We start from the raw sequence: 23719 nt of genomic DNA on the forward strand, positions 1-23719 counted from the left end.
TAAACTTGATATATTTATTTTATAATAAATAACTAAACCACAAAAAATTATAGTCAAATAAAAAATTGCAACATATATAAATGTTTATGTAGTTTAATTAAGATAACGCACGTTTCTTTGCAGCAAAGTTGCACGTTTCTATGCAGCAATGATGCCAAGATGTATCTAAGTAACAACATCACGAATATTTTCTTTCAAATTTTTGTTTGAAGTTTGGTCACTTTTAAAATATATTTCTAAACTTTTAAAATATACTCTTCACTTTTTTGTAGATTCCTAAATTCAACAAATAATTATATTTATTAAGAACTAAAAAAAATTGAGGATAAATATGAAACAAAATTAGTGTAAATGTTGATTACAAAAATAGAAAGTTTAAAACATTTATATTAAACCTTTAAAGAAGTAGTCGCCGTATCCAGATCTTTCAAATTCCAAATCAAACTCCAATTGTTCTTTTTTATGCTTAATTAAGTACCTCAGCTGTTCAAGTCTGCAGTCTGTATTGATAGCACACTGATCATAATCTGAAATAACTAATTTGCGCTTTAATAAAATCTCATTTCGAAGCTGTTTTCGACAAGAATCAAAATGTAAAATTCGAAGACTGAGATATTCTATTCGCGAATTTAGAAAACTAATTGCTTCAACTAGTTTATCCGCGTAGCATCTTCCTAAAATATAGTAAGACGAAGATTATACACAAAAAAAGATCTAAAACCAATTTATAAATTAAAAAAACATAAAATAAAATCAAATAAAATTATATTCAAATAAAGAAAAAAAGAAAAGGAAATAAATTCAATTCCTAGTTAAATTCCAAAATAATCATCAGAGATATACATACATAATCGTAATACAGTTATATAACAAAAACTTTATCAAACAACTCATACTAAAACTATTACCAACTTAATCAATTTGAAAATTATTGCTAAAATTAAATATAAATTCTTGAAAAACATGACGGGTAATAAGAATAATATAAATTGAACTCAAAATATATATAGCGAAACGAAGCTCCTGGATTAAAATATAATTGAAAAAAACAAAAAACAAACCATGAAAATTATCTATAACATCTTGCTTGCTTAAAGAAACACAAAAATTCAATTCCTCAAAATTCAAAGAACAGTTACAAAGTAAAACAGGAGTATTTGAGTCAGTTGATTTCTGCTGCTGCATTGTTGAATCTTGTAAAGTGACAGTTGCAATTGTTGAAGATGTAGTTGAGGCTTCTAAGGTTGTTCCAATATCTGCAGATGTTGATGAAACTGAAGACACTTCGGAGAAAGTCTCAGTATCAGTAACTGTAGATGTTGGTACAGTGCTTTCTACAGACTGACTAGATACACTTGAAAGTACATCAGTTGATGTTTCAGAAGTAGTTGAGTCAGTTGATTGCTGCTGCTGCATTGTTGAATCTTGTAAAGTGACAGTTGCAATTGTTGAAGATGTAGTTGAGGCTTCTAAGGTTGTTCCAATATCTGCAGATGTTGATGAAACTGAAGACACTTCGGAGAAAGTCTCAGTATCAGTAACTGTAGATGTTGGTACAGTGCTTTCTACAGACTGACTAGATACACTTGAAAGTACATCAGTTGATGTTTCAGAAGTAGTTGAGTCAGTTGATTGCTGCTGCTGCATTGTTGAATCTTGTAAAGTGACAGTTGCAATTGTTGAAGATGTAGTTGAGGCTTCTAAGGTTGTTCCAATATCTGCAGATGTTGATGAAACTGAAGACACTTCGGAGAAAGTCTCAGTATCAGTAACTGTAGATGTTGGTACAGTGCTTTCTACAGACTGACTAGATACACTTGAAAGTACATCAGTTGATGTTTCAGAAGTAGTTGAGTCAGTTGATTGCTGCTGCTGCATTGTTGAATCTTGTAAAGTGACAGTTGCAATTGTTGAAGATGTAGTTGAGGCTTCTAAGGTTGTTCCAATATCTGCAGATGTTGATGAAACTGAAGACACTTCGGAGAAAGTCTCAGTATCAGTAACTGTAGATGTTGGTACAGTGCTTTCTACAGACTGACTAGATACACTTGAAAGTACATCAGTTGATGTTTCAGAAGTAGTTGAGTCAGTTGATTGCTGCTGCTGCATTGTTGAATCTTGTAAAGTGACAGTTGCAATTGTTGAAGATGTAGTTGAGGCTTCTAAGGTTGTTCCAATATCTGCAGATGTTGATGAAACTGAAGACACTTCGGAGAAAGTCTCAGTATCAGTAACTGTAGATGTTGGTACAGTGCTTTCTACAGACTGACTAGATACACTTGAAAGTACATCAGTTGATGTTTCAGAAGTAGTTGAGTCAGTTGATTGCTGCTGCTGCATTGTTGAATCTTGTAAAGTGACAGTTGCAATTGTTGAAGATGTAGTTGAGGCTTCTAAGGTTGTTCCAATATCTGCAGATGTTGATGAAACTGAAGACACTTCGGAGAAAGTCTCAGTATCGGTCTCTGTAGATGTTGTTGCAGTGCATTCCACAGACTCTATAGATACAGTTGAAAGTACATCAGTTGATGTTTCAGAAGTAGTTGAGTCAGTTGATTGCTGCTGCTGCATTGTTGAATCTTGTAAAGTGACAGTTGCAATTGTTGAAGATGTAGTTGAGGCTTCTAAGGTTGTTCCAATATCTGCAGATGTTGATGAAACTGAAGACACTTCGGAGAAAGTCTCAGTATCAGTAACTGTAGATGTTGGTACAGTGCTTTCTACAGACTGACTAGATACACTTGAAAGTACATCAGTTGATGTTTCAGAAGTAGTTGAGTCAGTTGATTGCTGCTGCTGCATTGTTGAATCTTGTAAAGTGACAGTTGCAATTGTTGAAGATGTAGTTGAGGCTTCTAAGGTTGTTCCAATATCTGCAGATGTTGATGAAACTGAAGACACTTCGGAGAAAGTCTCAGTATCAGTAACTGTAGATGTTGGTACAGTGCTTTCTACAGACTGACTAGATACACTTGAAAGTACATCAGTTGATGTTTCAGAAGTAGTTGAGTCAGTTGATTGCTGCTGCTGCATTGTTGAATCTTGTAAAGTGACAGTTGCAATTGTTGAAGATGTAGTTGAGGCTTCTAAGGTTGTTCCAATATCTGCAGATGTTGATGAAACTGAAGACACTTCGGAGAAAGTCTCAGTATCAGTAACTGTAGATGTTGGTACAGTGCTTTCTACAGACTGACTAGATACACTTGAAAGTACATCAGTTGATGTTTCAGAAGTAGTTGAGTCAGTTGATTGCTGCTGCTGCATTGTTGAATCTTGTAAAGTGACAGTTGCAATTGTTGAAGATGTAGTTGAGGCTTCTAAGGTTGTTCCAATATCTGCAGATGTTGATGAAACTGAAGACACTTCGGAGAAAGTCTCAGTATCAGTAACTGTAGATGTTGGTACAGTGCTTTCTACAGACTGACTAGATACACTTGAAAGTACATCAGTTGATGTTTCAGAAGTAGTTGAGTCAGTTGATTGCTGCTGCTGCATTGTTGAATCTTGTAAAGTGACAGTTGCAATTGTTGAAGATGTAGTTGAGGCTTCTAAGGTTGTTCCAATATCTGCAGATGTTGATGAAACTGAAGACACTTCGGAGAAAGTCTCAGTATCAGTAACTGTAGATGTTGGTACAGTGCTTTCTACAGACTGACTAGATACACTTGAAAGTACATCAGTTGATGTTTCAGAAGTAGTTGAGTCAGTTGATTGCTGCTGCTGCATTGTTGAATCTTGTAAAGTGACAGTTGCAATTGTTGAAGATGTAGTTGAGGCTTCTAAGGTTGTTCCAATATCTGCAGATGTTGATGAAACTGAAGACACTTCGGAGAAAGTCTCAGTATCAGTAACTGTAGATGTTGGTACAGTGCTTTCTACAGACTGACTAGATACACTTGAAAGTACATCAGTTGATGTTTCAGAAGTAGTTGAGTCAGTTGATTGCTGCTGCTGCATTGTTGAATCTTGTAAAGTGACAGTTGCAATTGTTGAAGATGTAGTTGAGGCTTCTAAGGTTGTTCCAATATCTGCAGATGTTGATGAAACTGAAGACACTTCGGAGAAAGTCTCAGTATCGGTCTCTGTAGATGTTGTTGCAGTGCATTCCACAGACTCTATAGATACAGTTGAAAGTACATCAGTTGATGTTTCAGAAGTAGTTGAGTCAGTTGATTGCTGCTGCTGCATTGTTGAATCTTGTAAAGTGACAGTTGCAATTGTTGAAGATGTAGTTGAGGCTTCTAAGGTTGTTCCAATATCTGCAGATGTTGATGAAACTGAAGACACTTCGGAGAAAGTCTCAGTATCAGTAACTGTAGATGTTGGTACAGTGCTTTCTACAGACTGACTAGATACACTTGAAAGTACATCAGTTGATGTTTCAGAAGTAGTTGAGTCAGTTGATTGCTGCTGCTGCATTGTTGAATCTTGTAAAGTGACAGTTGCAATTGTTGAAGATGTAGTTGAGGCTTCTAAGGTTGTTCCAATATCTGCAGATGTTGATGAAACTGAAGACACTTCGGAGAAAGTCTCAGTATCAGTAACTGTAGATGTTGGTACAGTGCTTTCTACAGACTGACTAGATACACTTGAAAGTACATCAGTTGATGTTTCAGAAGTAGTTGAGTCAGTTGATTGCTGCTGCTGCATTGTTGAATCTTGTAAAGTGACAGTTGCAATTGTTGAAGATGTAGTTGAGGCTTCTAAGGTTGTTCCAATATCTGCAGATGTTGATGAAACTGAAGACACTTCGGAGAAAGTCTCAGTATCAGTAACTGTAGATGTTGGTACAGTGCTTTCTACAGACTGACTAGATACACTTGAAAGTACATCAGTTGATGTTTCAGAAGTAGTTGAGTCAGTTGATTGCTGCTGCTGCATTGTTGAATCTTGTAAAGTGACAGTTGCAATTGTTGAAGATGTAGTTGAGGCTTCTAAGGTTGTTCCAATATCTGCAGATGTTGATGAAACTGAAGACACTTCGGAGAAAGTCTCAGTATCAGTAACTGTAGATGTTGGTACAGTGCTTTCTACAGACTGACTAGATACACTTGAAAGTACATCAGTTGATGTTTCAGAAGTAGTTGAGTCAGTTGATTGCTGCTGCTGCATTGTTGAATCTTGTAAAGTGACAGTTGCAATTGTTGAAGATGTAGTTGAGGCTTCTAAGGTTGTTCCAATATCTGCAGATGTTGATGAAACTGAAGACACTTCGGAGAAAGTCTCAGTATCGGTCTCTGTAGATGTTGTTGCAGTGCATTCCACAGACTCTATAGATACAGTTGAAAGTACATCAGTTGATGTTTCAGAAGTAGTTGAGTCAGTTGATTGCTGCTGCTGCATTGTTGAATCTTGTAAAGTGACAGTTGCAATTGTTGAAGATGTAGTTGAGGCTTCTAAGGTTGTTCCAATATCTGCAGATGTTGATGAAACTGAAGACACTTCGGAGAAAGTCTCAGTATCAGTAACTGTAGATGTTGGTACAGTGCTTTCTACAGACTGACTAGATACACTTGAAAGTACATCAGTTGATGTTTCAGAAGTAGTTGAGTCAGTTGATTGCTGCTGCTGCATTGTTGAATCTTGTAAAGTGACAGTTGCAATTGTTGAAGATGTAGTTGAGGCTTCTAAGGTTGTTCCAATATCTGCAGATGTTGATGAAACTGAAGACACTTCGGAGAAAGTCTCAGTATCAGTAACTGTAGATGTTGGTACAGTGCTTTCTACAGACTGACTAGATACACTTGAAAGTACATCAGTTGATGTTTCAGAAGTAGTTGAGTCAGTTGATTGCTGCTGCTGCATTGTTGAATCTTGTAAAGTGACAGTTGCAATTGTTGAAGATGTAGTTGAGGCTTCTAAGGTTGTTCCAATATCTGCAGATGTTGATGAAACTGAAGACACTTCGGAGAAAGTCTCAGTATCAGTAACTGTAGATGTTGGTACAGTGCTTTCTACAGACTGACTAGATACACTTGAAAGTACATCAGTTGATGTTTCAGAAGTAGTTGAGTCAGTTGATTGCTGCTGCTGCATTGTTGAATCTTGTAAAGTGACAGTTGCAATTGTTGAAGATGTAGTTGAGGCTTCTAAGGTTGTTCCAATATCTGCAGATGTTGATGAAACTGAAGACACTTCGGAGAAAGTCTCAGTATCAGTAACTGTAGATGTTGGTACAGTGCTTTCTACAGACTGACTAGATACACTTGAAAGTACATCAGTTGATGTTTCAGAAGTAGTTGAGTCAGTTGATTGCTGCTGCTGCATTGTTGAATCTTGTAAAGTGACAGTTGCAATTGTTGAAGATGTAGTTGAGGCTTCTAAGGTTGTTCCAATATCTGCAGATGTTGATGAAACTGAAGACACTTCGGAGAAAGTCTCAGTATCAGTAACTGTAGATGTTGGTACAGTGCTTTCTACAGACTGACTAGATACACTTGAAAGTACATCAGTTGATGTTTCAGAAGTAGTTGAGTCAGTTGATTGCTGCTGCTGCATTGTTGAATCTTGTAAAGTGACAGTTGCAATTGTTGAAGATGTAGTTGAGGCTTCTAAGGTTGTTCCAATATCTGCAGATGTTGATGAAACTGAAGACACTTCGGAGAAAGTCTCAGTATCAGTAACTGTAGATGTTGGTACAGTGCTTTCTACAGACTGACTAGATACACTTGAAAGTACATCAGTTGATGTTTCAGAAGTAGTTGAGTCAGTTGATTGCTGCTGCTGCATTGTTGAATCTTGTAAAGTGACAGTTGCAATTGTTGAAGATGTAGTTGAGGCTTCTAAGGTTGTTCCAATATCTGCAGATGTTGATGAAACTGAAGACACTTCGGAGAAAGTCTCAGTATCAGTAACTGTAGATGTTGGTACAGTGCTTTCTACAGACTGACTAGATACACTTGAAAGTACATCAGTTGATGTTTCAGAAGTAGTTGAGTCAGTTGATTGCTGCTGCTGCATTGTTGAATCTTGTAAAGTGACAGTTGCAATTGTTGAAGATGTAGTTGAGGCTTCTAAGGTTGTTCCAATATCTGCAGATGTTGATGAAACTGAAGACACTTCGGAGAAAGTCTCAGTATCGGTCTCTGTAGATGTTGTTGCAGTGCATTCCACAGACTCTATAGATACAGTTGAAAGTACATCAGTTGATGTTTCAGAAGTAGTTGAGTCAGTTGATTGCTGCTGCTGCATTGTTGAATCTTGTAAAGTGACAGTTGCAATTGTTGAAGATGTAGTTGAGGCTTCTAAGGTTGTTCCAATATCTGCAGATGTTGATGAAACTGAAGACACTTCGGAGAAAGTCTCAGTATCAGTAACTGTAGATGTTGGTACAGTGCTTTCTACAGACTGACTAGATACACTTGAAAGTACATCAGTTGATGTTTCAGAAGTAGTTGAGTCAGTTGATTGCTGCTGCTGCATTGTTGAATCTTGTAAAGTGACAGTTGCAATTGTTGAAGATGTAGTTGAGGCTTCTAAGGTTGTTCCAATATCTGCAGATGTTGATGAAACTGAAGACACTTCGGAGAAAGTCTCAGTATCAGTAACTGTAGATGTTGGTACAGTGCTTTCTACAGACTGACTAGATACACTTGAAAGTACATCAGTTGATGTTTCAGAAGTAGTTGAGTCAGTTGATTGCTGCTGCTGCATTGTTGAATCTTGTAAAGTGACGGTTGCAATTGTTGAAGATGTAGTTGAGGCTTCTAAGGTTGTTCCAATATCTGCAGATGTTGATGAAACTGAAGACACTTCGGAGAAAGTCTCAGTATCAGTAACTGTAGATGTTGGTACAGTGCTTTCTACAGACTGACTAGATACACTTGAAAGTACATCAGTTGATGTTTCAGAAGTAGTTGAGTCAGTTGATTGCTGCTGCTGCATTGTTGAATCTTGTAAAGTGACAGTTGCAATTGTTGAAGATGTAGTTGAGGCTTCTAAGGTTGTTCCAATATCTGCAGATGTTGATGAAACTGAAGACACTTCGGAGAAAGTCTCAGTATCAGTAACTGTAGATGTTGGTACAGTGCTTTCTACAGACTGACTAGATACACTTGAAAGTACATCAGTTGATGTTTCAGAAGTAGTTGAGTCAGTTGATTGCTGCTGCTGCATTGTTGAATCTTGTAAAGTGACAGTTGCAATTGTTGAAGATGTAGTTGAGGCTTCTAAGGTTGTTCCAATATCTGCAGATGTTGATGAAACTGAAGACACTTCGGAGAAAGTCTCAGTATCAGTAACTGTAGATGTTGGTACAGTGCTTTCTACAGACTGACTAGATACACTTGAAAGTACATCAGTTGATGTTTCAGAAGTAGTTGAGTCAGTTGATTGCTGCTGCTGCATTGTTGAATCTTGTAAAGTGACAGTTGCAATTGTTGAAGATGTAGTTGAGGCTTCTAAGGTTGTTCCAATATCTGCAGATGTTGATGAAACTGAAGACACTTCGGAGAAAGTCTCAGTATCAGTAACTGTAGATGTTGGTACAGTGCTTTCTACAGACTGACTAGATACACTTGAAAGTACATCAGTTGATGTTTCAGAAGTAGTTGAGTCAGTTGATTGCTGCTGCTGCATTGTTGAATCTTGTAAAGTGACAGTTGCAATTGTTGAAGATGTAGTTGAGGCTTCTAAGGTTGTTCCAATATCTGCAGATGTTGATGAAACTGAAGACACTTCGGAGAAAGTCTCAGTATCAGTAACTGTAGATGTTGGTACAGTGCTTTCTACAGACTGACTAGATACACTTGAAAGTACATCAGTTGATGTTTCAGAAGTAGTTGAGTCAGTTGATTGCTGCTGCTGCATTGTTGAATCTTGTAAAGTGACAGTTGCAATTGTTGAAGATGTAGTTGAGGCTTCTAAGGTTGTTCCAATATCTGCAGATGTTGATGAAACTGAAGACACTTCGGAGAAAGTCTCAGTATCAGTAACTGTAGATGTTGGTACAGTGCTTTCTACAGACTGACTAGATACACTTGAAAGTACATCAGTTGATGTTTCAGAAGTAGTTGAGTCAGTTGATTGCTGCTGCTGCATTGTTGAATCTTGTAAAGTGACGGTTGCAATTGTTGAAGATGTAGTTGAGGCTTCTAAGGTTGTTCCAATATCTGCAGATGTTGATGAAACTGAAGACACTTCGGAGAAAGTCTCAGTATCAGTAACTGTAGATGTTGGTACAGTGCTTTCTACAGACTGACTAGATACACTTGAAAGTACATCAGTTGATGTTTCAGAAGTAGTTGAGTCAGTTGATTGCTGCTGCTGCATTGTTGAATCTTGTAAAGTGACAGTTGCAATTGTTGAAGATGTAGTTGAGGCTTCTAAGGTTGTTCCAATATCTGCAGATGTTGATGAAACTGAAGACACTTCGGAGAAAGTCTCAGTATCAGTAACTGTAGATGTTGGTACAGTGCTTTCTACAGACTGACTAGATACACTTGAAAGTACATCAGTTGATGTTTCAGAAGTAGTTGAGTCAGTTGATTGCTGCTGCTGCATTGTTGAATCTTGTAAAGTGACAGTTGCAATTGTTGAAGATGTAGTTGAGGCTTCTAAGGTTGTTCCAATATCTGCAGATGTTGATGAAACTGAAGACACTTCGGAGAAAGTCTCAGTATCAGTAACTGTAGATGTTGGTACAGTGCTTTCTACAGACTGACTAGATACACTTGAAAGTACATCAGTTGATGTTTCAGAAGTAGTTGAGTCAGTTGATTGCTGCTGCTGCATTGTTGAATCTTGTAAAGTGACAGTTGCAATTGTTGAAGATGTAGTTGAGGCTTCTAAGGTTGTTCCAATATCTGCAGATGTTGATGAAACTGAAGACACTTCGGAGAAAGTCTCAGTATCAGTAACTGTAGATGTTGGTACAGTGCTTTCTACAGACTGACTAGATACACTTGAAAGTACATCAGTTGATGTTTCAGAAGTAGTTGAGTCAGTTGATTGCTGCTGCTGCATTGTTGAATCTTGTAAAGTGACAGTTGCAATTGTTGAAGATGTAGTTGAGGCTTCTAAGGTTGTTCCAATATCTGCAGATGTTGATGAAACTGAAGACACTTCGGAGAAAGTCTCAGTATCAGTAACTGTAGATGTTGGTACAGTGCTTTCTACAGACTGACTAGATACACTTGAAAGTACATCAGTTGATGTTTCAGAAGTAGTTGAGTCAGTTGATTGCTGCTGCTGCATTGTTGAATCTTGTAAAGTGACAGTTGCAATTGTTGAAGATGTAGTTGAGGCTTCTAAGGTTGTTCCAATATCTGCAGATGTTGATGAAACTGAAGACACTTCGGAGAAAGTCTCAGTATCAGTAACTGTAGATGTTGGTACAGTGCTTTCTACAGACTGACTAGATACACTTGAAAGTACATCAGTTGATGTTTCAGAAGTAGTTGAGTCAGTTGATTGCTGCTGCTGCATTGTTGAATCTTGTAAAGTGACAGTTGCAATTGTTGAAGATGTAGTTGAGGCTTCTAAGGTTGTTCCAATATCTGCAGATGTTGATGAAACTGAAGACACTTCGGAGAAAGTCTCAGTATCAGTAACTGTAGATGTTGGTACAGTGCTTTCTACAGACTGACTAGATACACTTGAAAGTACATCAGTTGATGTTTCAGAAGTAGTTGAGTCAGTTGATTGCTGCTGCTGCATTGTTGAATCTTGTAAAGTGACAGTTGCAATTGTTGAAGATGTAGTTGAGGCTTCTAAGGTTGTTCCAATATCTGCAGATGTTGATGAAACTGAAGACACTTCGGAGAAAGTCTCAGTATCAGTAACTGTAGATGTTGGTACAGTGCTTTCTACAGACTGACTAGATACACTTGAAAGTACATCAGTTGATGTTTCAGAAGTAGTTGAGTCAGTTGATTGCTGCTGCTGCATTGTTGAATCTTGTAAAGTGACAGTTGCAATTGTTGAAGATGTAGTTGAGGCTTCTAAGGTTGTTCCAATATCTGCAGATGTTGATGAAACTGAAGACACTTCGGAGAAAGTCTCAGTATCAGTAACTGTAGATGTTGGTACAGTGCTTTCTACAGACTGACTAGATACACTTGAAAGTACATCAGTTGATGTTTCAGAAGTAGTTGAGTCAGTTGATTGCTGCTGCTGCATTGTTGAATCTTGTAAAGTGACAGTTGCAATTGTTGAAGATGTAGTTGAGGCTTCTAAGGTTGTTCCAATATCTGCAGATGTTGATGAAACTGAAGACACTTCGGAGAAAGTCTCAGTATCAGTAACTGTAGATGTTGGTACAGTGCTTTCTACAGACTGACTAGATACACTTGAAAGTACATCAGTTGATGTTTCAGAAGTAGTTGAGTCAGTTGATTGCTGCTGCTGCATTGTTGAATCTTGTAAAGTGACAGTTGCAATTGTTGAAGATGTAGTTGAGGCTTCTAAGGTTGTTCCAATATCTGCAGATGTTGATGAAACTGAAGACACTTCGGAGAAAGTCTCAGTATCAGTAACTGTAGATGTTGGTACAGTGCTTTCTACAGACTGACTAGATACACTTGAAAGTACATCAGTTGATGTTTCAGAAGTAGTTGAGTCAGTTGATTGCTGCTGCTGCATTGTTGAATCTTGTAAAGTGACAGTTGCAATTGTTGAAGATGTAGTTGAGGCTTCTAAGGTTGTTCCAATATCTGCAGATGTTGATGAAACTGAAGACACTTCGGAGAAAGTCTCAGTATCAGTAACTGTAGATGTTGGTACAGTGCTTTCTACAGACTGACTAGATACAATTGAAAGTACATCAGTTGATGTTTCAGAAGTAGTTGAGTCAGTTGATTGCTGCTGCTGCATTGTTGAATCTTGTAAAGTGACAGTTGCAATTGTTGAAGATGTAGTTGAGGCTTCTAAGGTTGTTCCAATATCTGCAGATGTTGATGAAACTGAAGACACTTCGGAGAAAGTCTCAGTATCAGTAACTGTAGATGTTGGTACAGTGCTTTCTACAGACTGACTAGATACACTTGAAAGTACATCAGTTGATGTTTCAGAAGTAGTTGAGTCAGTTGATTGCTGCTGCTGCATTGTTGAATCTTGTAAAGTGACAGTTGCAATTGTTGAAGATGTAGTTGAGGCTTCTAAGGTTGTTCCAATATCTGCAGATGTTGATGAAACTGAAGACACTTCGGAGAAAGTCTCAGTATCAGTAACTGTAGATGTTGGTACAGTGCTTTCTACAGACTGACTAGATACACTTGAAAGTACATCAGTTGATGTTTCAGAAGTAGTTGAGTCAGTTGATTGCTGCTGCTGCATTGTTGAATCTTGTAAAGTGACAGTTGCAATTGTTGAAGATGTAGTTGAGGCTTCTAAGGTTGTTCCAATATCTGCAGATGTTGATGAAACTGAAGACACTTCGGAGAAAGTCTCAGTATCAGTAACTGTAGATGTTGGTACAGTGCTTTCTACAGACTGACTAGATACACTTGAAAGTACATCAGTTGATGTTTCAGAAGTAGTTGAGTCAGTTGATTGCTGCTGCTGCATTGTTGAATCTTGTAAAGTGACAGTTGCAATTGTTGAAGATGTAGTTGAGGCTTCTAAGGTTGTTCCAATATCTGCAGATGTTGATGAAACTGAAGACACTTCGGAGAAAGTCTCAGTATCAGTAACTGTAGATGTTGGTACAGTGCTTTCTACAGACTGACTAGATACACTTGAAAGTACATCAGTTGATGTTTCAGAAGTAGTTGAGTCAGTTGATTGCTGCTGCTGCATTGTTGAATCTTGTAAAGTGACAGTTGCAATTGTTGAAGATGTAGTTGAGGCTTCTAAGGTTGTTCCAATATCTGCAGATGTTGATGAAACTGAAGACACTTCGGAGAAAGTCTCAGTATCAGTAACTGTAGATGTTGGTACAGTGCTTTCTACAGACTGACTAGATACACTTGAAAGTACATCAGTTGATGTTTCAGAAGTAGTTGAGTCAGTTGATTGCTGCTGCTGCATTGTTGAATCTTGTAAAGTGACAGTTGCAATTGTTGAAGATGTAGTTGAGGCTTCTAAGGTTGTTCCAATATCTGCAGATGTTGATGAAACTGAAGACACTTCGGAGAAAGTCTCAGTATCAGTAACTGTAGATGTTGGTACAGTGCTTTCTACAGACTGACTAGATACACTTGAAAGTACATCAGTTGATGTTTCAGAAGTAGTTGAGTCAGTTGATTGCTGCTGCTGCATTGTTGAATCTTGTAAAGTGACAGTTGCAATTGTTGAAGATGTAGTTGAGGCTTCTAAGGTTGTTCCAATATCTGCAGATGTTGATGAAACTGAAGACACTTCGGAGAAAGTCTCAGTATCGGTCTCTGTAGATGTTGTTGCAGTGCATTCCACAGACTCTATAGATACAGTTGAAAGTACATCAGTTGATGTTTCAGAAGTAGTTGAGTCAGTTGATTGCTGCTGCTGCATTGTTGAATCTTGTAAAGTGACAGTTGCAATTGTTGAAGATGTAGTTGAGGCTTCTAAGGTTGTTCCAATATCTGCAGATGTTGATGAAACTGAAGACACTTCGGAGAAAGTCTCAGTATCAGTAACTGTAGATGTTGGTACAGTGCTTTCTACAGACTGACTAGATACACTTGAAAGTACATCAGTTGATGTTTCAGAAGTAGTTGAGTCAGTTGATTGCTGCTGCTGCATTGTTGAATCTTGTAAAGTGACAGTTGCAATTGTTGAAGATGTAGTTGAGGCTTCTAAGGTTGTTCCAATATCTGCAGATGTTGATGAAACTGAAGACACTTCGGAGAAAGTCTCAGTATCAGTAACTGTAGATGTTGGTACAGTGCTTTCTACAGACTGACTAGATACACTTGAAAGTACATCAGTTGATGTTTCAGAAGTAGTTGAGTCAGTTGATTGCTGCTGCTGCATTGTTGAATCTTGTAAAGTGACAGTTGCAATTGTTGAAGATGTAGTTGAGGCTTCTAAGGTTGTTCCAATATCTGCAGATGTTGATGAAACTGAAGACACTTCGGAGAAAGTCTCAGTATCAGTAACTGTAGATGTTGGTACAGTGCTTTCTACAGACTGACTAGATACACTTGAAAGTACATCAGTTGATGTTTCAGAAGTAGTTGAGTCAGTTGATTGCTGCTGCTGCATTGTTGAATCTTGTAAAGTGACAGTTGCAATTGTTGAAGATGTAGTTGAGGCTTCTAAGGTTGTTCCAATATCTGCAGATGTTGATGAAACTGAAGACACTTCGGAGAAAGTCTCAGTATCAGTAACTGTAGATGTTGGTACAGTGCTTTCTACAGACTGACTAGATACACTTGAAAGTACATCAGTTGATGTTTCAGAAGTAGTTGAGTCAGTTGATTGCTGCTGCTGCATTGTTGAATCTTGTAAAGTGACAGTTGCAATTGTTGAAGATGTAGTTGAGGCTTCTAAGGTTGTTCCAATATCTGCAGATGTTGATGAAACTGAAGACACTTCGGAGAAAGTCTCAGTATCAGTAACTGTAGATGTTGGTACAGTGCTTTCTACAGACTGACTAGATACACTTGAAAGTACATCAGTTGATGTTTCAGAAGTAGTTGAGTCAGTTGATTGCTGCTGCTGCATTGTTGAATCTTGTAAAGTGACAGTTGCAATTGTTGAAGATGTAGTTGAGGCTTCTAAGGTTGTTCCAATATCTGCAGATGTTGATGAAACTGAAGACACTTCGGAGAAAGTCTCAGTATCAGTAACTGTAGATGTTGGTACAGTGCTTTCTACAGACTGACTAGATACAATTGAAAGTACATCAGTTGATGTTTCAGAAGTAGTTGAGTCAGTTGATTGCTGCTGCTGCATTGTTGAATCTTGTAAAGTGACAGTTGCAATTGTTGAAGATGTAGTTGAGGCTTCTAAGGTTGTTCCAATATCTGCAGATGTTGATGAAACTGAAGACACTTCGGAGAAAGTCTCAGTATCAGTAACTGTAGATGTTGGTACAGTGCTTTCTACAGACTGACTAGATACACTTGAAAGTACATCAGTTGATGTTTCAGAAGTAGTTGAGTCAGTTGATTGCTGCTGCTGCATTGTTGAATCTTGTAAAGTGACAGTTGCAATTGTTGAAGATGTAGTTGAGGCTTCTAAGGTTGTTCCAATATCTGCAGATGTTGATGAAACTGAAGACACTTCGGAGAAAGTCTCAGTATCAGTAACTGTAGATGTTGGTACAGTGCTTTCTACAGACTGACTAGATACACTTGAAAGTACATCAGTTGATGTTTCAGAAGTAGTTGAGTCAGTTGATTGCTGCTGCTGCATTGTTGAATCTTGTAAAGTGACAGTTGCAATTGTTGAAGATGTAGTTGAGGCTTCTAAGGTTGTTCCAATATCTGCAGATGTTGATGAAACTGAAGACACTTCGGAGAAAGTCTCAGTATCAGTAACTGTAGATGTTGGTACAGTGCTTTCTACAGACTGACTAGATACACTTGAAAGTACATCAGTTGATGTTTCAGAAGTAGTTGAGTCAGTTGATTGCTGCTGCTGCATTGTTGAATCTTGTAAAGTGACAGTTGCAATTGTTGAAGATGTAGTTGAGGCTTCTAAGGTTGTTCCAATATCTGCAGATGTTGATGAAACTGAAGACACTTCGGAGAAAGTCTCAGTATCAGTAACTGTAGATGTTGGTACAGTGCTTTCTACAGACTGACTAGATACACTTGAAAGTACATCAGTTGATGTTTCAGAAGTAGTTGAGTCAGTTGATTGCTGCTGCTGCATTGTTGAATCTTGTAAAGTGACAGTTGCAATTGTTGAAGATGTAGTTGAGGCTTCTAAGGTTGTTCCAATATCTGCAGATGTTGATGAAACTGAAGACACTTCGGAGAAAGTCTCAGTATCGGTCTCTGTAGATGTTGTTGCAGTGCATTCCCCAGACTCTATAGATACAGTTGAAAGTACATCAGTTGATGTTTCAGAAGTAGTTGAGTCAGTTGATTGCTGCTGCTGCATTGTTGAATCTTGTAAAGTGACAGTTGCAATTGTTGAAGATGTAGTTGAGGCTTCTAAGGTTGTTCCAATATCTGCAGATGTTGATGAAACTGAAGACACTTCGGAGAAAGTCTCAGTATCAGTAACTGTAGATGTTGGTACAGTGCTTTCTACAGACTGACTAGATACACTTGAAAGTACATCAGTTGATGTTTCAGAAGTAGTTGAGTCAGTTGATTGCTGCTGCTGCATTGTTGAATCTTGTAAAGTGACAGTTGCAATTGTTGAAGATGTAGTTGAGGCTTCTAAGGTTGTTCCAATATCTGCAGATGTTGATGAAACTGAAGACACTTCGGAGAAAGTCTCAGTATCAGTAACTGTAGATGTTGGTACAGTGCTTTCTACAGACTGACTAGATACACTTGAAAGTACATCAGTTGATGTTTCAGAAGTAGTTGAGTCAGTTGATTGCTGCTGCTGCATTGTTGAATCTTGTAAAGTGACAGTTGCAATTGTTGAAGATGTAGTTGAGGCTTCTAAGGTTGTTCCAATATCTGCAGATGTTGATGAAACTGAAGACACTTCGGAGAAAGTCTCAGTATCAGTAACTGTAGATGTTGGTACAGTGCTTTCTACAGACTGACTAGATACACTTGAAAGTACATCAGTTGATGTTTCAGAAGTAGTTGAGTCAGTTGATTGCTGCTGCTGCATTGTTGAATCTTGTAAAGTGACAGTTGCAATTGTTGAAGATGTAGTTGAGGCTTCTAAGGTTGTTCCAATATCTGCAGATGTTGATGAAACTGAAGACACTTCGGAGAAAGTCTCAGTATCAGTAACTGTAGATGTTGGTACAGTGCTTTCTACAGACTGACTAGATACACTTGAAAGTACATCAGTTGATGTTTCAGAAGTAGTTGAGTCAGTTGATTGCTGCTGCTGCATTGTTGAATCTTGTAAAGTGACAGTTGCAATTGTTGAAGATGTAGTTGAGGCTTCTAAGGTTGTTCCAATATCTGCAGATGTTGATGAAACTGAAGACACTTCGGAGAAAGTCTCAGTATCAGTAACTGTAGATGTTGGTACAGTGCTTTCTACAGACTGACTAGATACACTTGAAAGTACATCAGTTGATGTTTCAGAAGTAGTTGAGTCAGTTGATTGCTGCTGCTGCATTGTTGAATCTTGTAAAGTGACAGTTGCAATTGTTGAAGATGTAGTTGAGGCTTCTAAGGTTGTTCCAATATCTGCAGATGTTGATGAAACTGAAGACACTTCGGAGAAAGTCTCAGTATCAGTAACTGTAGATGTTGGTACAGTGCTTTCTACAGACTGACTAGATACACTTGAAAGTACATCAGTTGATGTTTCAGAAGTAGTTGAGTCAGTTGATTGCTGCTGCTGCATTGTTGAATCTTGTAAAGTGACAGTTGCAATTGTTGAAGATGTAGTTGAGGCTTCTAAGGTTGTTCCAATATCTGCAGATGTTGATGAAACTGAAGACACTTCGGAGAAAGTCTCAGTATCAGTAACTGTAGATGTTGGTACAGTGCTTTCTACAGACTGACTAGATACAATTGAAAGTACATCAGTTGATGTTTCAGAAGTAGTTGAGTCAGTTGATTGCTGCTGCTGCATTGTTGAATCTTGTAAAGTGACAGTTGCAATTGTTGAAGATGTAGTTGAGGCTTCTAAGGTTGTTCCAATATCTGCAGATGTTGATGAAACTGAAGACACTTCGGAGAAAGTCTCAGTATCAGTAACTGTAGATGTTGGTACAGTGCTTTCTACAGACTGACTAGATACACTTGAAAGTACATCAGTTGATGTTTCAGAAGTAGTTGAGTCAGTTGATTGCTGCTGCTGCATTGTTGAATCTTGTAAAGTGACAGTTGCAATTGTTGAAGATGTAGTTGAGGCTTCTAAGGTTGTTCCAATATCTGCAGATGTTGATGAAACTGAAGACACTTCGGAGAAAGTCTCAGTATCAGTAACTGTAGATGTTGGTACAGTGCTTTCTACAGACTGACTAGATACACTTGAAAGTACATCAGTTGATGTTTCAGAAGTAGTTGAGTCAGTTGATTGCTGCTGCTGCATTGTTGAATCTTGTAAAGTGACAGTTGCAATTGTTGAAGATGTAGTTGAGGCTTCTAAGGTTGTTCCAATATCTGCAGATGTTGATGAAACTGAAGACACTTCGGAGAAAGTCTCAGTATCAGTAACTGTAGATGTTGGTACAGTGCTTTCTACAGACTGACTAGATACACTTGAAAGTACATCAGTTGATGTTTCAGAAGTAGTTGAGTCAGTTGATTGCTGCTGCTGCATTGTTGAATCTTGTAAAGTGACAGTTGCAATTGTTGAAGATGTAGTTGAGGCTTCTAAGGTTGTTCCAATATCTGCAGATGTTGATGAAACTGAAGACACTTCGGAGAAAGTCTCAGTATCAGTAACTGTAGATGTTGGTACAGTGCTTTCTACAGACTGACTAGATACACTTGAAAGTACATCAGTTGATGTTTCAGAAGTAGTTGAGTCAGTTGATTGCTGCTGCTGCATTGTTGAATCTTGTAAAGTGACAGTTGCAATTGTTGAAGATGTAGTTGAGGCTTCTAAGGTTGTTCCAATATCTGCAGATGTTGATGAAACTGAAGACACTTCGGAGAAAGTCTCAGTATCGGTCTCTGTAGATGTTGTTGCAGTGCATTCCACAGACTCTATAGATACAGTTGAAAGTACATCAGTTGATGTTTCAGAAGTAGTTGAGTCAGTTGATTGCTGCTGCTGCATTGTTGAATCTTGTAAAGTGACAGTTGCAATTGTTGAAGATGTAGTTGAGGCTTCTAAGGTTGTTCCAATATCTGCAGATGTTGATGAAACTGAAGACACTTCGGAGAAAGTCTCAGTATCAGTAACTGTAGATGTTGGTACAGTGCTTTCTACAGACTGACTAGATACACTTGAAAGTACATCAGTTGATGTTTCAGAAGTAGTTGAGTCAGTTGATTGCTGCTGCTGCATTGTTGAATCTTGTAAAGTGACAGTTGCAATTGTTGAAGATGTAGTTGAGGCTTCTAAGGTTGTTCCAATATCTGCAGATGTTGATGAAACTGAAGACACTTCGGAGAAAGTCTCAGTATCAGTAACTGTAGATGTTGGTACAGTGCTTTCTACAGACTGACTAGATACACTTGAAAGTACATCAGTTGATGTTTCAGAAGTGCGTTTAGTCAGTTGATTGCTGCTGCTGCATTGTTGAATCTTGTAAAGTGACAGTTGCAATTGTTGAAGATGTAGTTGAGGCTTCTAAGGTTGTTCCAATATCTGCAGATGTTGATGAAACTGAAGACACTTCGGAGAAAGTCTCAGTATCAGTAACTGTAGATGTTGGTACAGTGCTTTCTACAGACTGACTAGATACACTTGAAAGTACATCAGTTGATGTTTCAGAAGTAGTTGAGTCAGTTGATTGCTGCTGCTGCATTGTTGAATCTTGTAAAGTGACAGTTGCAATTGTTGAAGATGTAGTTGAGGCTTCTAAGGTTGTTCCAATATCTGCAGATGTTGATGAAACTGAAGACACTTCGGAGAAAGTCTCAGTATCAGTAACTGTAGATGTTGGTACAGTGCTTTCTACAGACTGACTAGATACACTTGAAAGTACATCAGTTGATGTTTCAGAAGTAGTTGAGTCAGTTGATTGCTGCTGCTGCATTGTTGAATCTTGTAAAGTGACAGTTGCAATTGTTGAAGATGTAGTTGAGGCTTCTAAGGTTGTTCCAATATCTGCAGATGTTGATGAAACTGAAGACACTTGGAGAAAGTCTCAGTATCAGTAACTGTAGATGTTGGTACAGTGCTTTCTACAGACTGACTAGATACACTTGAAAGTACATCAGTTGATGTTTCAGAAGTAGTTGAGTCAGTTGATTGCTGCTGCTGCATTGTTGAATCTTGTAAAGTGACAGTTGCAATTGTTGAAGATGTAGTTGAGGCTTCTAAGGTTGTTCCAATATCTGCAGATGTTGATGAAACTGAAGACACTTCGGGGGAGAATTCTCAGTATCAGTAACTGTAGATGTAGTTACAGAGCTTACTACAGACTGACTAGATACACTTGAAAGTACATCAGTTGATGTTTCAGAAGTAGTTGAGTCAGTTGATTGCTGCTGCTGCATTGTTGAATCTTGTAAAGTGACAGTTGCAATTGTTGAAGATGTAGTTGAGGCTTCTAAGGGTTGTCCAATATCTGCAGATGTTGATGAAACTGAAGACACTTCGGAGAAAGTCTCAGTATCAGTAACTGTAGATGTTGGTACTGTGCTTTCTACAGACTGACTAGATACACTTGAAAGTACATCAGTTGATGTTTCAGAAGTAGTTGAGTCAGTTGATTGCTGCTGCTGCATTGTTGAATCTTGTAAAGTGACAGTTGCAATTGTTGAAGATGTAGTTGAGGCTTCTAAGGTTGTTCCAATATCTGTAGATGTTGATGAAACTGAAGACACTTGGAGAAAGTCTCAGTATCAGTAACTGTAGATGTTGGTACAGTGCTTTCTACAGACTGACTAGATACACTTGAAAGTACATCAGTTGATGTTTCAGAAGTAGTTGAGTCAGTTGATTGCTGCTGCTGCATTGTTGAATCTTGTAAAGTGACAGTTGCAATTGTTGAAGATGTAGTTGAGGCTTCTAAGGTTGTTCCAATATCTGCAGATGTTGATGAAACTGAAGAAACACTCGGAGAAAGTCTCAGTATCAGTAACTGTAGATGTTGGTACAGTGCTTTCTACAGACTGACTAGATACACTTGAAAGTACATCAGTTGATGTTTCAGAAGTAGTTGAGTCAGTTGATTGCTGCTGCTGCATTGTTGAATCTTGTAAAGTGACAGTTGCAATTGTTGAAGATGTAGTTGAGGCTTCTAAGGTTGTTCCAATATCTGCAGATGTTGATGAAACTGAAGACACTTCGGAGAAAGTCTCAGTATCAGTAACTGTAGATGTTGGTACAGTGCTTTCTACAGACTGACTAGATACACTTGAAAGTACATCAGTTGATGTTTCAGAAGTAGTTGAGTCAGTTGATTGCTGCTGCTGCATTGTTGAATCTTGTAAAGTGACAGTTGCAATTGTTGAAGATGTAGTTGAGGCTTCTAAGGTTGTTCCAATATCTGCAGATGTTGATGAAACTGAAGACACTTCGGAGAAAGTCTTAGTATCAGTAACTGTAGATGTTGGTACAGTGCTTTCTACAGACTGACTAGATACACTTGAAAGTACATCAGTTGATGTTTCAGAAGTAGTTGAGTCAGTTGATTGCTGCTGCTGCATTGTTGAATCTTGTAAAGTGACAGTTGCAATTGTTGAAGATGTAGTTGAGGCTTCTAAGGTTGTTCCAATATCTGCAGATGTTGATGAAACTGAAGACACTTCGGAAAGTCTCAGTATCAGTAACTGTAGATGTTGGTACAGTGCTTTCTACAGACTGACTAGATACACTTGAAAGTACATCAGTTGATGTTTCAGAAGTAGTTGAGTCAGTTGATTGCTGCTGCTGCATTGTTGAATTTTGTAAAGTGACAGTTGCAATTGTTGAAGATGTAGTTGAGGCTTCTAAGGTTGTTCCAATATCTGCAGATGTTGATGAAACTGAAGACACTTCGGAGAAAGTCTCAGTATCAGTAACTGTAGATGTTGGTACAGTGCTTTCTACAGACTGACTAGATACACTTGAAAGTACATCAGTTGATGTTCCAGAAGTAAGCTAGTCAGTTGATTGCTGCTGCTGCATTGTTGAATCTTGTAAAGTGACAGTTGCAATTGTTGAAGATGTAGTTGAGGCTTCTAAGGTTGTTCCAATATCTGCAGATGTTGAGATGAACTGAAGACACTTCGGAGAAAGTCTCAGTATCAGTAACTGTAGATGTTGGTACAGTGCTTGTCTACAGACTGACTAGATACACTTGAAAGTACATCAGTTGATGTTTCAGAAGTAGTTGAGTCAGTTGATTGCTGCTGCTGCATTGTTGAATCTTGTAAAGTGACAGTTGCAATTGTTGAAGATGTAGTTGAGGCTTCTAAGGTTGTTCCAATATCTGCAAGATGTTGATGAAACTGAAGACACTTAGAAGGAGGCCCGTATCAGTAACTGTAGATGTTGGTACAGTGCTTTCTACAGACTGACTAGATACAATTGAAAGTACATCAGTTGATGTTTCAGAAGTAGTTGAGTCAGTTGATTGCTGCTGCTGCATTGTTGAATCTTGTAAAGTGACAGTTGCAATTGTTGAAGATGTAGTTGAGGCTTCTAAGGTTGTTCCAATATCTGCAGATGTTGATGAAACTGAAGACACTTCGGAGAAAGTCTCAGTATCAGTAACTGTAGATGTTGGTACAGTGCTTTCTACAGACTGACTAGATACACTTGAAAGTACATCAGTTGATGTTTCAGAAGTAGTTGAGTCAGTTGATTGCTGCTGCTGCATTGTTGAATCTTGTAAAGTGACAGTTGCAATTGTTGAAGATGTAGGTATTTGAGTCTTCTAAGGTTGTTCCAATATCTGCAGATGTTGATGAAACTGAAGACACTTCGGAGAAAGTCTCAGTATCAGTAACTGTAGATGTTGGTACAGTGCTTTCTACAGACTGACTAGATACACTTGAAAGTACATCAGTTGATGTTTCGAAGTAGTTGAGTCAGTTGATTGCTGCTGCTGCATTGTTGAATCTTGTAAAGTGACAGTTGCAATTTTTGAAGATGTAGTTGAGGCTTCTAAGGTTGTTCCAATATCTGCAGATGTTGATGAAACTGAAGACACTTCGGAGAAAGTCTAGTATCAGTAACTGTAGATGTTGGTACAGTGCTTTCTACAGACTGACTAGATACACTTGAAAGTACATCAGTTGATGTTTCAGAAGTAGTTGAGTCAGTTGATTGCTGCTGCTGCATTGTTGAATCTTGTAAAGTGACAGTTGCAATTGTTGAAGATGTAGTTGAGGCTTCTAAGGTTGTTCCAATATCTGCAGATGTTGATGAAGAATGGAGAACACTTGGAGAAAGTCTGAGTATCAGTAACTGTAGATGTTGGTACAGTGTTGTCTACAGACTGACTAGATACACTTGAAAGTACATCAGTTGATGTTTGGATACATGAGTTCAATTGTGTTGCTGCATTGTCGAGATCTTGTAAAGTGACAGTTGCAATTGTTGAAGATGTAGTTGAGGCTTCTAAGGTTGTTCCAATATATTTGCAGATGTTAATGAAGCTGAAGCACTTCGGAGAAAGTCTCAGTATCAGTAACTGTAGATGTTGGTACAGTGCTTTCTACAGACTGACTAGATACACTTGAAAGTACATCAGTTGATGTTTCAGAAGTAGTTGAGTCAGTTGATTGCTGCTGCTGCATTGTTGAATCTTGTAAAGTGACAGTTGCAATTCTTAGAGATCTTGGTGAGAGTTTCTGAGGTTTCTCCAGATATCTGCAGATGTTCATGAGACTGAAACATTGGAGAAGTCTCAGTATCAGTAACTCTGATGTTGGTACAGTGCTTTATACAGACTGACTAGATACACTTGAAAGTACATCAGTTGATGTTTCAGAAGTAGTTGAGTGAGTTAAATTGCTGCTGCTGCATTGTTGAATCTTGTAAAGTGACAGTTGCAATTCTGAAGATGTAGTTGAGGCTTCTGAGGTTATTCCAATCTTGCAGATGTTGAGATAAACTGAAGACACTTGGAGGAAAATTTTAGGTATCAGTAACTGTA

General features: G+C 38.3%; 2 protein-coding genes across 2 annotated transcripts; both read right to left on the reverse strand.

Moving 5' to 3' along the window:
• Positions 1 to 19185, reverse strand: LOC101241526 (serine-rich adhesin for platelets). Its single transcript, XM_065812364.1, has 3 exons — positions 1062 to 19185; positions 396 to 674; positions 1 to 276 (listed from the first exon to the last, which is right to left on the reverse strand). Exons 1-3 carry the CDS (start codon positions 18970 to 18972, stop codon positions 245 to 247), a joined length of 18222 nt encoding a protein of 6073 aa, XP_065668436.1. The 5' UTR covers positions 18973 to 19185; the 3' UTR covers positions 1 to 244.
• LOC136087977 (serine-rich adhesin for platelets-like) lies at positions 19178 to 23447 on the reverse strand. The gene is made up of 11 exons (XM_065811613.1): positions 23229 to 23447; positions 22840 to 23028; positions 22604 to 22783; positions 22138 to 22495; positions 21915 to 22048; positions 21444 to 21717; positions 20753 to 21382; positions 20521 to 20679; positions 20060 to 20458; positions 19827 to 19994; positions 19178 to 19764 (listed from the first exon to the last, which is right to left on the reverse strand). The coding sequence occupies exons 1-11, from the start codon at positions 23445 to 23447 to the stop codon at positions 19178 to 19180; spliced, it is 3297 nt and encodes a 1098-aa protein (XP_065667685.1).
• Between the last annotated feature and the right edge of the window lie 272 nt (positions 23448 to 23719).

This window comes from Hydra vulgaris, chromosome 12, assembly GCF_038396675.1.
Source record: "Hydra vulgaris chromosome 12, alternate assembly HydraT2T_AEP".
In the NCBI taxonomy this organism is placed as follows: Eukaryota; Metazoa; Cnidaria; class Hydrozoa; order Anthoathecata; family Hydridae; genus Hydra; species Hydra vulgaris.